We start from the raw sequence: 14,511 nt of genomic DNA, 5'->3' as shown, positions 1-14,511 counted from the left end.
GAATTGACTACTTCTACTTACACTTCCACCGACTCTGAAGGTAATATTACCACCGGTACCACCACCTACCCAGTCTCCCACACCAGTGAAGAAGAAGTCACCACTTCTACTTACACTTCCACCGACTCTGAAGGTAATGTTACCACCGGTACTACTACCTACCCAGTTTCTCACACCAGTGAAGAAGAAGTAACCACTTCTACTTACACTTCCACCGACTCTGAAGGTAATGTTACCACCGGTACCACCACCTACCCAGTCTCTCACACCAGTGAAGAAGAATTGACTACTTCTACTTACACTTCCACCGACTCTGAAGGTAATGTTACCACCGGTACCACCACCTACCCAGTCTCTCACACCAGTGAAGAAGAATTGGCTACTTCTACCTACACTTCCACTGACTCTGAAGGTAATGTTACCACCGGTACCACCACCTACCCAGTCTCTCACACTTCTGAAGAAGAAGTCACCACTTCTACTTACACTTCCACCGACTCTGAAGGTAATGTTACCACCGGTACCACCACCTACCCAGTCTCCCACTCCAGTGAAGAAGAAGTCATCACTTCTACCTACATTTCCACCGACTCTGAAGGTAATGTTACCACCGGTACCACCACCTACCCAGTCTCTCACACCAGTGAAGAAGAATTGACTACTTCTACTTACACTTCCACCGACTCTGAAGGTAATGTTACCACCGGTACCACTACCTACCCAGTCTCTCACACCAGTGAAGAAGATTTGACTACTTCTACTTACACTTCCACCGACTCTGAAGGTAATGTTACCACCGGTACCACCACCTACCCAGTCTCTCACACCAGTGAAGAAGAAATCACCACTTCTACTTACACTTCCACCGACTCTGAAGGTAATGTTACCACCGGTACCACCACCTACCCAGTCTCTCACACCAGTGAAGAAGAAGTCACCACTTCTACCTACACTTCCACCGACTCTGAAGGTAATGTTACCACCGGTACTACTACCTACCCAGTCTCCCACACTTCTGAAGAAGAATTGACTACTTCTACTTACACTTCCACCGACTCTGAAGGTAATGTTACCACCGGTACCACTACCTACCCAGTCTCTCACACTTCTGAAGAAGAATTGACTACTTCTACTTACACTTCCACTGACTCTGAAGGTAATGTTACCACCGGTACCACCACCTACCCAGTCTCCCACACCAGTGAAGAAGAAGTCACCACTTCTACCTACACTTCCACCGACTCTGAAGGTAATGTTACCACCGGTACCACCACCTACCCAGTCTCTCACACCAGTGAAGAAGAAGTCACCACTTCTACTTACACTTCCACCGACTCTGAAGGTAATGTTACCACCGGTACTACTACCTACCCAGTCTCGCACACCAGTGAAGAAGAAGTCACCACTTCTACTTACACTTCCACCGACTCTGAAGGTAATGTTACCACCGGTACCACCACCTACCCAGTCTCTCACACCAGTGAAGAAGAATTGACTACTTCTACTTACACTTCCACCGACTCTGAAGGTAATGTTACCACCGGTACCACCACCTACCCAGTCTCTCACACTTCTGAAGAAGAAGTCACCACTTCTACTTACACTTCCACCGACTCTGAAGGTAATGTTACCACCGGTACCACCACCTACCCAGTCTCCCACACCAGTGAAGAAGAAGTCACCACTTCTACTTACACTTCCACCGACTCTGAAGGTAATGTTACCACCGGTACCACCACCTACCCAGTCTCTCACACTTCTGAAGAAGAAGTCACCACTTCTATTTACACTTCCACCGACTCTGAAGGTAATGTTACCACCGGTACCACCACCTACCCAGTCTCTCACACTTCTGAAGAAGAAGTCACCACTTCTACTTACACTTCCACCGACTCTGAAGGTAATGTTACCACCGGTACCACTACCTACCCAGTTTCTCACACCAGTGAAGAAGAATTGACTACTTCTACTTACACTTCCACCGACTCTGAAGGTAATGTTACCACCGGTACCACCACCTACCCAGTCTCCCACACCAGTGAAGAAGAAGTCACCACTTCTACTTACTCTTCCACCGACTCTGAAGGTAATGTTACCACCGGTACTACTACCTACCCAGTCTCCCACACCAGTGAAGAAGAAGTCACCACTTCTACTTACACTTCCACCGACTCTGAAGGTAATGTTACCACCGGTACTACTACCTACCCAGTCTCCCACACCAGTGAAGAAGAAGTAACCACTTCTACCTACACTTCCACCGACTCTGAAGGTAATGTTACCACCGGTACCACTACCTACCCAGTTTCTCACACCAGTGAAGAAGAAGTCACCACTTCTACTTACACTTCCACCGACTCTGAAGGTAATGTTACCACCGGTACTACTACCTACCCAGTCTCCCACACCAGTGAAGAAGAATTTACTACTTCTACTTACACTTCCACCGACTCTGAAGGTAATGTTACCACCGGTACTACTACCTACCCAGTCTCCCACACCAGTGAAGAAGAATTGACTACTTCTACTTACACTTCCACCGACTCTGAAGGTAATGTTACCACCGGTACTACTACCTACCCAGTTTCTCACACCAGTGAAGAAGAAGTAACCACTTCTACTTACACTTCCACCGACTCTGAAGGTAATGTTACCACCGGTACCACCACCTACCCAGTCTCTCACACCAGTGAAGAAGAATTGACTACTTCTACTTACACTTCCACCGACTCTGAAGGTAATGTTACCACCGGTACCACCACCTACCCAGTCTCTCACACTTCTGAAGAAGAAGTCACCACTTCTACTTACACTTCCACCGACTCTGAAGGTAATGTTACCACCGGTACCACCACCTACCCAGTCTCCCACACCAGTGAAGAAGAATTGACTACTTCTACTTACACTTCCACCGACTCTGAAGGTAATGTTACCACCGGTACCACCACCTACCCAGTTTCTCACACCAGTGAAGAAGAATTGACTACTTCTACCTACACTTCCACCGACTCTGAAGGTAATGTTACCACCGGTACCACTACCTACCCAGTTTCTCACACCAGTGAAGAAGAATTGACTACTTCTACCTACACTTCCACCGACTCTGAAGGTAATGTTACCACCGGTACCACTACCTACCCAGTTTCTCACACCAGTGAAGAAGAATTGACTACTTCTACTTACACTTCCACCGACTCTGAAGGTAATGTTACCACCGGTACTACTACCTACCCAGTCTCTCACACTTCTGAAGAAGAAGTCACCACTTCTACTTACACTTCCACCGACTCTGAAGGTAATGTTACCACCGGTACCACCACCTACCCAGTCTCTCACACCAGTGAAGAAGAATTGACTACTTCTACTTACACTTCCACCGACTCTGAAGGTAATGTTACCACCGGTACCACCACCTACCCAGTCTCTCACACTTCTGAAGAAGAATTGACTACTTCTACTTACACTTCCACCGACTCTGAAGGTAATGTTACCACCGGTACCACTACCTACCCAGTTTCTCACACCAGTGAAGAAGAATTGACTACTTCTACCTACACTTCCACCGACTCTGAAGGTAATGTTACCACCGGTACCACTACCTACCCAGTTTCTCACACCAGTGAAGAAGAATTGACTACTTCTACTTACACTTCCACCGACTCTGAAGGTAATGTTACCACCGGTACCACCACCTACCCAGTCTCCCACACCAGTGAAGAAGAAGTAACCACTTCTACTTACACTTCCACCGACTCTGAAGGTAATGTTACCACCGGTACTACTACCTACCCAGTTTCTCACACCAGTGAAGAAGAAGTAACCACTTCTACTTACACTTCCACCGACTCTGAAGGTAATGTTACCACCGGTACCACCACCTACCCAGTCTCTCACACCAGTGAAGAAGAATTGACTACTTCTACTTACACTTCCACCGACTCTGAAGGTAATGTTACCACCGGTACCACCACCTACCCAGTCTCTCACACTTCTGAAGAAGAAGTCACCACTTCTACTTACACTTCCACCGACTCTGAAGGTAATGTTACCACCGGTACCACCACCTACCCAGTCTCCCACACCAGTGAAGAAGAATTGACTACTTCTACTTACACTTCCACCGACTCTGAAGGTAATGTTACCACCGGTACCACCACCTACCCAGTCTCTCACACTTCTGAAGAAGAAGTCACCACTTCTACTTACACTTCCACCGACTCTGAAGGTAATGTTACCACCGGTACTACTACCTACCCAGTCTCGCACACCAGTGAAGAAGAAGTCACCACTTCTACTTACACTTCCACCGACTCTGAAGGTAATGTTACCACCGGTACCACCACCTACCCAGTCTCTCACACCAGTGAAGAAGAAGTCACCACTTCTACTTACACTTCCACCGACTCTGAAGGTAATGTTACCACCGGTACCACCACCTACCCAGTCTCACACACCAGTGAAGAAGAAGTCACCACTTCTACTTACACTTCCACCGACTCTGAAGGTAATGTTACCACCGGTACTACTACCTACCCAGTCTCTCACACCAGTGAAGAAGAATTGACTACTTCTACCTACACTTCCACCGACTCTGAAGGTAATGTTACCACCGGTACCACTACCTACCCAGTTTCTCACACCAGTGAAGAAGAATTGACTACTTCTACCTACACTTCCACCGACTCTGAAGGTAATGTTACCACCGGTACCACTACCTACCCAGTCTCTCACACTTCTAAAGAAGAAGTCACCACTTCTACTTACACTTCCACCGACTCTGAAGGTAATGTTACCACCGGTACCACTACCTACCCAGTTTCTCACACCAGTGAAGAAGAAGTAACCACTTCTACTTACACTTCCACCGACTCTGAAGGTAATGTTACCACCGGTACCACCACCTACCCAGTCTCTCACACTTCTGAAGAAGAAGTCACCACTTCTACTTACACTTCCACCGACTCTGAAGGTAATGTTACCACCGGTACCACCACCTACCCAGTCTCTCACACCAGTGAAGAAGAATTGACTACTTCTACTTACACTTCCACCGACTCTGAAGGTAATGTTACCACCGGTACCACCACCTACCCAGTCTCTCACACTTCTGAAGAAGAAGTCACCACTTCTACTTACACTTCCACCGACTCTGAAGGTAATGTTACCACCGGTACCACCACCTACCCAGTCTCCCACACCAGTGAAGAAGAATTGGCTACTTCTACCTACACTTCCACTGACTCTGAAGGTAATGTTACCACCGGTACCACCACCTACCCAGTCTCTCACACTTCTGAAGAAGAAGTCACCACTTCTACTTACACTTCCACCGACTCTGAAGGTAATGTTACCACCGGTACCACCACCTACCCAGTCTCTCACACCAGTGAAGAAGAAGTCACCACTTCTACTTACACTTCCACCGACTCTGAAGGTAATGTTACCACCGGTACTACTACCTACCCAGTCTCTCACACCAGTGAAGAAAAAGTAACCACTTCTACTTACACTTCCACCGACTCTGAAGGTAATGTTACCACCGGTACTACTACCTACCCAGTCTCCCACACCAGTGAAGAAGAAGTAACCACTTCTACTTACACTTCCACCGACTCTGAAGGTAATGTTACCACCGGTACTACTACCTACCCAGTCTCCCACACCAGTGAAGAAGAATTGGCTACTTCTACCTACACTTCCACTGACTCTGAAGGTAATGTTACCACCGGTACTACTACCTACCCAGTCTCTCACACCAGTGAAGAAGAAGTCACCACTTCTACTTACACTTCCACCGACTCTGAAGGTAATGTTACCACCGGTACTACTACCTACCCAGTCTCTCACACCAGTGAAGAAGAATTGGCTACTTCTACCTACACTTCCACTGACTCTGAAGGTAATGTTACCACCGGTACCACCACCTACCCAGTCTCTCACACTTCTGAAGAAGAAGTCACCACTTCTACTTACACTTCCACCGACTCTGAAGGTAATGTTACCACCGGTACCACTACCTACCCAGTCTCTCACACTTCTGAAGAAGAAGTCACCACTTCTACCTACACTTCCACTGACTCTGAAGGTAATGTTACCACCGGTACCACCACCTACCCAGTCTCTCACACTTCTGAAGAAGAAGTCACCACTTCTACTTACACTTCCACCGACTCTGAAGGTAATGTTACCACCGGTACCACCACCTACCCAGTCTCTCACACCAGTGAAGAAGAATTGACTACTTCTACCTACACTTCCACCGACTCTGAAGGTAATGTTACCACCGGTACCACTACCTACCCAGTTTCTCACACCAGTGAAGAAGAATTGACTACTTCTACTTACACTTCCACCGACTCTGAAGGTAATGTTACCACCGGTACCACTACCTACCCAGTCTCTCACACCAGTGAAGAAGAATTGACTACTTCTACTTACATTTCCACCGACTCTGAAGGTAATGTTACCACCGGTACCACTACCTACCCAGTCTCTCACACCAGTGAAGAAGAAGTCACCACTTCTACTTACACTTCCACCGACTCTGAAGGTAATGTTACCACCGGTACCACTACCTACCCAGTCTCTCACACCAGTGAAGAAGAATTGACTACTTCTACTTACACTTCCACTGACTCTGAAGGTAATGTTACCACTGGTACCACTACCTACCCAGTCTCTCACACCAGTGAAGAAGAAGTCACCACTTCTACTTACACTTCCACCGACTCTGAAGGTAATGTTACCACTGGTACCACTACCTACCCAGTCTCTCACACCAGTGAAGAAGAAGTCACCACTTCTACTTACACTTCCACCGACTCTGAAGGTAATGTTACCACCGGTACCACTACCTACCCAGTCTCTCACACCAGTGAAGAAGAAGTCACCACTTCTACTTACACTTCCACCGACTCTGAAGGTAATGTTACCACCGGTACCACTACCTACCCAGTCTCTCACACCAGTGAAGAAGAATTGACTACTTCTACTTACACTACCACCGACTCTGAAGGTAATGTTACCACCGGTACCACTACCTACCCAGTCTCTCACACCAGTGAAGAAGAATTGACTACTTCTACTTACACTTCCACCGACTCTGAAGGTAATGTTACCACCGGTACCACTACCTACCCAGTCTCTCACACCAGTGAAGAAGAAGTCACCACTTCTACTTACACTTCCACCGACTCTGAAGGTAATGTTACCACCGGTACCACCACCTACCCAGTCTCGCACACCAGTGAAGAAGAAGTCACCACTTCTACTTACACTTCCACCGACTCTGAAGGTAATGTTACCACCGGTACCACTACCTACCCAGTTTCTCACACCAGTGAAGAAGAATTGACTACTTCTACCTACACTTCCACCGACTCTGAAGGTAATGTTACCACCGGTACTACTACCTACCCAGTTTCTCACACCAGTGAAGAAGAATTTACCACTTCTACTTACACTTCCACCGACTCTGAAGGTAATGTTACCACCGGTACCACCACCTACCCAGTCTCGCACACCAGTGAAGAAGAAGTCACCACTTCTACTTACACTTCCACCGACTCTGAAGGTAATGTTACCACCGGTACCACCACCTACCCAGTTTCTCACACCAGTGAAGAAGAATTGACTACTTCTACCTACACTTCCACCGACTCTGAAGGTAATGTTACCACCGGTACTACTACCTACCCAGTTTCTCACACCAGTGAAGAAGAATTTACTACTTCTACTTACACTTCCACCGACTCTGAAGGTAATGTTACCACCGGTACCACCACCTACCCAGTCTCCCACACCAGTGAAGAAGAAGTCACCACTTCTACTTACACTTCCACCGACTCTGAAGGTAATGTTACCACCGGTACCACCACCTACCCAGTCTTTCACACTTCTGAAGAAGAAGTCACCACTTCTACTTACACTTCCACCGACTCTGAAGGTAATGTTACCACCGGTACCACCACCTACCCAGTTTCTCACACCAGTGAAGAAGAAGTCACCACTTCTACTTACACTTCCACCGACTCTGAAGGTAATGTTACCACCGGTACCACCACCTACCCAGTCTCTCACACTTCTGAAGAAGAAGTCACCACTTCTACTTACACTTCCACCGACTCTGAAGGTAATGTTACCACCGGTACCACTACCTACCCAGTTTCTCACACCAGTGAAGAAGAAGTCACCACTTCTACTTACACTTCCACCGACTCTGAAGGTAATGTTACCACCGGTACCACCACCTACCCAGTCTCTCACACTTCTGAAGAAGAAGTCACCACTTCTACTTACACTTCCACCGACTCTGAAGGTAATGTTACCACCGGTACCACCACCTACCCAGTCTCTCACACCAGTGAAGAAGAAATCACCACTTCTACTTACACTTCCACCGACTCTGAAGGTAATGTTACCACCGGTACTACTACCCACCCAGTCTCCCACACCAGTGAAGAAGAAATCACCACTTCTACTTACACTTCCACCGACTCTGAAGGTAATGTTACCACCGGTACCACCACCTACCCAGTCTCCCACACCAGTGAAGAAGAAATCACCACTTCTACTTACACTTCCACCGACTCTGAAGGTAATGTTACCACCGGTACCACCACCTACCCAGTCTCTCACACCAGTGAAGAAGAATTGACTACTTCTACTTACACTTCCACCGACTCTGAAGGTAATGTTACCACCGGTACCACCACCTACCCAGTCTCTCACACCAGTGAAGAAGAAGTCATCACTTCTACTTACACTTCCACCGACTCTGAAGGTAATGTTACCACCGGTACCACCACCTACCCAGTCTCTCACACCAGTGAAGAAGAATTGACTACTTCTACCTACACTTCCACCGACTCTGAGGGTAATGTTACCACTGGTACCACTACTTTGGAGGTGTCGGAAGTTTCCAGTTCGAGTGTCGTAGTTACGGAAAGTGTTTCTACAGTAACTGTAACTATGTCTGATGGTAATGTGGTAACTTTGACGACTACTGTTCCATGTTCTACTTCTGTAGGTTCAACTAGGCCAACAGATAACACTGTTACTTACATTACCACCACTGACTCTGCAGGTCACACAACTGTTATAACCTCATCTGCTGCTAGTGAAACTGCTAAACCAACAGATAACACTGTTACTCACATTACCACTACCGACTCTGCAGGTCACACAACTGTTATAACCTCATCTGCTGCTAGTGAAACTGCTAAACCAACAGATAACACTGTTACCCATATCACCACCACTGACTCTGCAGGTCACACAACTGTTATAACCTCATCTGCTGCTAGTGAAACTGCTAAACCAACAGATAACACTGTTACTCACATTACCACTACCGACTCTGCAGGTCATACGACTATTATAACCTCATCTGTTCCAACTTCTAATACACAAAGTGTAACTACATTGGTTCCACCAGGTAGCTCTATGTCAACTGTATCTTCAGATTTGAATACTTCTGTCACTGATGATGTCACATCATCTGGATCTAACCCATCTGCTACTGTAGGTATCTCATCTTCTTATGAAGGTGCTGGTGTATCAAATAAGATAAGCAATTCATTATCCGGTTTGATTGGTATGATTGTTTTGGCAATTTTGGTTTAGTCTATTTAAGATTTATAACTACCGTTTTTAGTTCGTTAATTTATTCAAATATTGTATAAATAATCTAGACAATATATATTATTTGTGTTATTTTATTAGATTTAGATTTCGTTAAGAAGCTATTTTCAGTCAGATATAGATTACAATACTATTTAAGTGAGTGTATATTAATGTATAAAATTTCATGGACTAGAGGAGTAACTTATTACTGGTTGCATATATTAATAAATCAAATAGAATTCAATGTTTATAAGTATAGCTTGAAAGCAGGATCTTTCTTAGTTTTAATTTGGATGTTTTAATTTGGATGATCTTATGGATATAGAAGTCTGTGGATTTGTTGCAGGGTTTATATTTAGTGTAGGTTACTTATATGAAATGGAAATAATTAACAGAAATAGTGAATAAAAAACATGATATTATTATTGATTATTTCAAATATATGTGATTGCTTTATATTTTATATCTAATAAGTAATCCTGTATTGTTTGATCCGGAATATTAAATATTAGGGTATTAAGTATTTATATAGGCCTTATTGGCATTTTATTAGTGTCCTTCTTTTTCCTTATTCTTGTTGTTTTGTACAAAAACGAATTCACTACTAAACATAAGACTGCCTTTTAAGTTTAGTTTTTTCAAAAATATTTTGTTGGTGGAAGTAAAAAGGCAGAAGATAAAAAAATGAATGCCAAAATATAAAACTGTAGAGTACTTCGAAGGTTAATGGTAGGATTAGAAGTATGCTGATTAAAAATCAAGCCTTATATATGTGAGTGAGATATTTTGTGTTTGAAATATGGAATTGATTGAATTATATTTTAAGAGTTATTTAATGTGGTTTTCATTTTATATTTTTAATAATATACCCTAATATGCAGCAGTACGATGATAGATATTAGAAGAAGTCAATATGTAATTTTTTGATATTATTGTAAATATACGATTCAAATACTTTCTTTATAGTAAGCTTGGAGTAAACGAATTCTGAGATAAATAGATTAAAATAGTTCATTGAGAGGATATTAGATTATTGTCATAACTTTATGTAATATTATATAATCTAGTTATATGTAGACACAAATAGAGAATGTACTTGTATTACCATTTATTTGAAGTACGATATGATAAGATAGATTAAGATAGAAGTATCACTGTTATGAGAAAGTTTAATAATATATTATACTTTATAAGTAGACAATATTTTGGAGTCAAATAAAAGTTTTGTATATTTTTCTTGAATATTTGGGTAATATACGGAATACTATGCAAAATGCAAATTTAAGATATATTATTAACTATGGTACCGGAAGTATAGATCCTTGTATTATATGTAGGTTCTTTGTTTGTTTGTAGTCTGGAAACTATTTATTAATGAAAAATAAACTAGATCTGTGACAGAAAAAGGGAAATGTGGGTGGTAAAGACTAAATTTATTTCTGATATGAATTTCTATTCTAGAAATCTTGAAATGATTATGAGGTATATTATGTATAATTCAATGTGTGTTAAAATGTAAGAGATTATGAAGTATGAAAGTCAAGTGAGAGTTATGTATTCAAGTGTCGAGATGGAAGTAATATTATAGTTATATAATGGTAATTATAAATTTTAGTGTTGTCAAAATTGTTTGTGTTATTTTAGATTATTTAAATTAAAAAAGATAGTTGATTATTATTTGGATGAGAAATTTGAGTGTAAAGCATAGGCAAATACTAGATAATGACAGTGTGGATAGGCCTTTAGGTGCAAGGAAATTTTTATTTAGTGGCAAGGCTTTCCAAGAAGAGTATTTCATTGATCATTATAGCGATGTTAGAAATATGTTCTATGATAATTTAAGAAAACTAAAGAATTATTACAATGATCAAAGATATTAAAGATTTAACTGCAGTGGCAGAAATGAGCCAAAGATAAGAATTATTCATTTATTTCATAGAGATATTCGGAGGTCACTGATTTCAACACCTGGTTCCTATAATGAATGTCGATGCAGGTTAGAAACTGAGAAGGAACTAATAACAGTTTCGAAGTTATCACCCTTTTGTTGATTCATGTTAAACTATATTGCTGAGGCACTGATCCTTAATTCTATTATATATAACTATATAAGGATTAGATAGAGAGCAAGAATAGTTTTCACTAAGATAGAAAATTATCCCTTTATGTAACTTACGCAGTTTATTTGATTATTCTATATAGATGCTACCTATACTGGCTTGCTGGTTTGCTTTTAATGCTAGCCATATTCCAACAATTTGTAAAATCTTTTATGCTATTATTACTGATGAAGAAAAATATAGGGAATACGTAACTCTGATAATTCGTCTATCCTGTTTTGATTGGAATAAACCGTCTGAGAAGTTACCTCCTACTATATCATACTTGAAGTTTCGGTATATCTTAGATTCCTTGAAATGTTGGACGGCTTATGCAACTCTATTCCGTAGTGTCCAATTACAAAATATTTCAAGTACGTTAAAATTATTCACGTATTCTATCAAATCTGAACAAAGCAAAGCCTACTGTTTAATTAAAGATACTTATAAGAATCTGCTTAAAGAAATAACCGATATTCCTGGACATTCCTTTATACCTTTAGGTCCTGGGAAATATTTGTTAGATGGTAAGTCATTTCAAAAAGAATATTTAGTTCATCTTTATAGCGACGCTAAAAAATTGTTCGATAGTAAGTTAGAAGATCTAGGTCATTATTACAAAGATCTTAGAGATATATCTGTGGTGGCAGAAATGACAATCAAATCCCCCAAATGTGTTCCCTTTGAAAGCAGAGATCAGCCAAAGATAAGTATTACTGATTTGTTTAACAGAGATACTCAGTTATCTGTAATTCCAACAATTTGTTCCTATACTGAAGATGATAATAATAGAATAATTAATCTTATTGTCGATTGTCTAACTTGTTTAACGCCGATGATATACGTTTCATCTGGTGGTCCATATAGGTTTCCTGAAATGAGAGTACTTAAGTTTGCTGGTAATGCAAGAAATTTGTTCATTAACCCGATTGACAAAACAGTTGAGCTCATTACTACTTATTCAAAAAAAAAAATCCCATATTCCTATATGCAAGGTCGTCGATGAGTTGACTTCTGACTATATTATATATGCTATTTTGGTTCTATCTCCAATTATTCGTAAGCATACTAATGATATGAACTACGTTATGAATCGTGATTTACTAAATGAAATAAGTTCCGAAAGTAACTTGAATCAACGTATTATTGACCTCACACCTCAACAAGATTTAAGTGATAATGAATTCACTTCTCAGGTTTTAGAATCTTATTTATTTGTTGATCCGATTATACGGACTTTGATCGAGTATAATAAGTTTAGTTTCCTTATTAAACACTAACCTTCATGCGAACTTGAAAACTTACGCTTTAATTTTAGGGCCTTAAGACATGCAATTATTGGTATTCAAAGATATCAGTTATCTGTCGATGATACTGGTATGCGTATTGATCCAGCAGTCGCAAGACAGGCTGGTCACTCTTTGTCGACAGACATCCAGAGATATGGCGTTAATTCTACGGGTATGGCAGGATATCAAATTACCACAACAACAATATATGGATATTTCATTTCCAAAACCTGGATAAAATCATTGGGTCTTGGATATGAAGTTTCAAATTTGGTTCCTAAAGATGTAAAATTAAATAAAGAGAAGCCTAATTTCCTAGTAAGTGGTAACATGAAAGGCATTATTGCTAAATGTGATGAAATTTATGGAGACTTATTTAAGATTAAACCAGAACAGATGGAACTTTGTGTTGATGTTTGTTTTGGTTCCTCTGAAATTATTCCAGTGCAAGCACTTCCTGGATTTGGTAAAACAACTATTTTTGAAATACCTTTGAATATTAGTTCCACTAACAAAAGGAATAAGCATTTTGTTTCTTTTGTATTTGTGCCATATAGCTGTCTTTTAGACGATATTATGGATCGTTTTAAGCTGTCTGGTACTTTGAAAATTGGTGAAGTTAAAGATATTCTGCGCAATCGTGGATTTTGTGGTGAAGCTGAACTTACCTGTGATGTTTATTTTGGAACTTTTCATGACTTCGGAAAAGAACAGTTCTTGAATTTAATCAACAATTGGTATGATATTTTTCAGAATACTATACTAGGTATGATGGTAATTGATGAAGCTCACAATCTTGTTTGCGAACAGGAATATCGTATGGACTCTTTTTTAATATTTCTAATATCTGTTTTGACAAAGCTTGGAAGGTTTTACTTCTGTCTGGTACTGTTGGTGAAAATACGATGGGAGAAGTGACTAAATTTTTGGGATATAGGCAAGATTTGACCTATGATGCTACTGATAACAAAAATATTCTTTGGTATAATTTTGTTAAGAATGTTCCTTTAAGTAGAATAGATAAGGAATTCATTCTTACTAAAGACAGATCTGAATCCATTACTTAGACCCTGTAATTGGTTGAAGGAATTATTAATACTATTGATAATCCCAAAATCATTCTTGTTTGTAAGGAAAGGGAAATGGTGGAGATTATAAATCAAAATTTGGTTAATAACAATATTTCTTCTTGTTATGTTCATGGAAAATTAACATCTGAAGAAAAAACCAATTCATTCAATAGTTTCAAGAAGGACAAAGGAAAAAAAGTTCTTGTTGGGACTAAATTGGTTTCAGAAGGTATTAATATTCCAGAATTGAATTATGTTATTTTGGTTAATTATCTTCCTCAAATTCACGAATATATCCAGACTGCTGGAAGAATTAGAGGGGAGAGTGCATGTATTACACTGTGGAATGAAGCATGTAGAGATGAATTCTCCATCAATTCCAAGTGTATCGTGAGCCAAATGAGTAGTTTCTATGGTCTAGCAAATATA

At 41.1% G+C, this 14,511-nt stretch overlaps 3 protein-coding genes and 1 further gene across 3 annotated transcripts, besides 3 other annotated features; all 4 read left to right on the top strand.

Annotated features, from left to right (window-relative positions):
* Kpol_293p4 (uncharacterized protein) lies at nt 1-9,624 on the top strand (the record flags this gene model as incomplete). The annotated part of the gene is made up of 1 exon (XM_001642308.1): nt 1-9,624. A coding segment is annotated over one exon (9,624 nt), but the record flags the coding sequence as incomplete, so codon positions are not given.
* A 2,202-nt stretch (nt 9,625-11,826) lies between these two features.
* Nucleotides 11,827-12,729, top strand: Kpol_293p3 (uncharacterized protein; the record flags this gene model as incomplete). The annotated part of the gene is made up of 1 exon (XM_001642307.1): nt 11,827-12,729. One exon carries the CDS (start codon nt 11,827-11,829, stop codon nt 12,727-12,729), a length of 903 nt encoding a protein of 300 aa, XP_001642357.1.
* Nucleotides 12,626-13,000: a sequence feature (similar to hypothetical protein; correction of possible frameshift sequencing error).
* Kpol_293p2 lies at nt 12,626-13,930 on the top strand (the record flags this gene model as incomplete).
* Nucleotides 13,004-13,096: a sequence feature (similar to hypothetical protein; correction of possible frameshift sequencing error).
* Nucleotides 13,103-13,930: a sequence feature (similar to hypothetical protein; correction of possible frameshift sequencing error).
* Nucleotides 13,931-14,154: 224 nt separating this feature from the next.
* Kpol_293p1 (helicase C-terminal domain-containing protein) lies at nt 14,155-14,511 on the top strand (the record flags this gene model as incomplete). Its single annotated transcript, XM_001642306.1, has 1 exon — nt 14,155-14,511. A coding segment is annotated over one exon (357 nt), but the record flags the coding sequence as incomplete, so codon positions are not given.

Source organism: Vanderwaltozyma polyspora, genomic scaffold (genome assembly GCF_000150035.1).
Source record: "Vanderwaltozyma polyspora DSM 70294 KpolScaffold293 genomic scaffold, whole genome shotgun sequence".
Lineage (NCBI taxonomy): Eukaryota > Fungi > Ascomycota > Saccharomycetes > Saccharomycetales > Saccharomycetaceae > Vanderwaltozyma > Vanderwaltozyma polyspora.
This window is presented reverse-complemented; position numbering and strand designations above follow the sequence as displayed.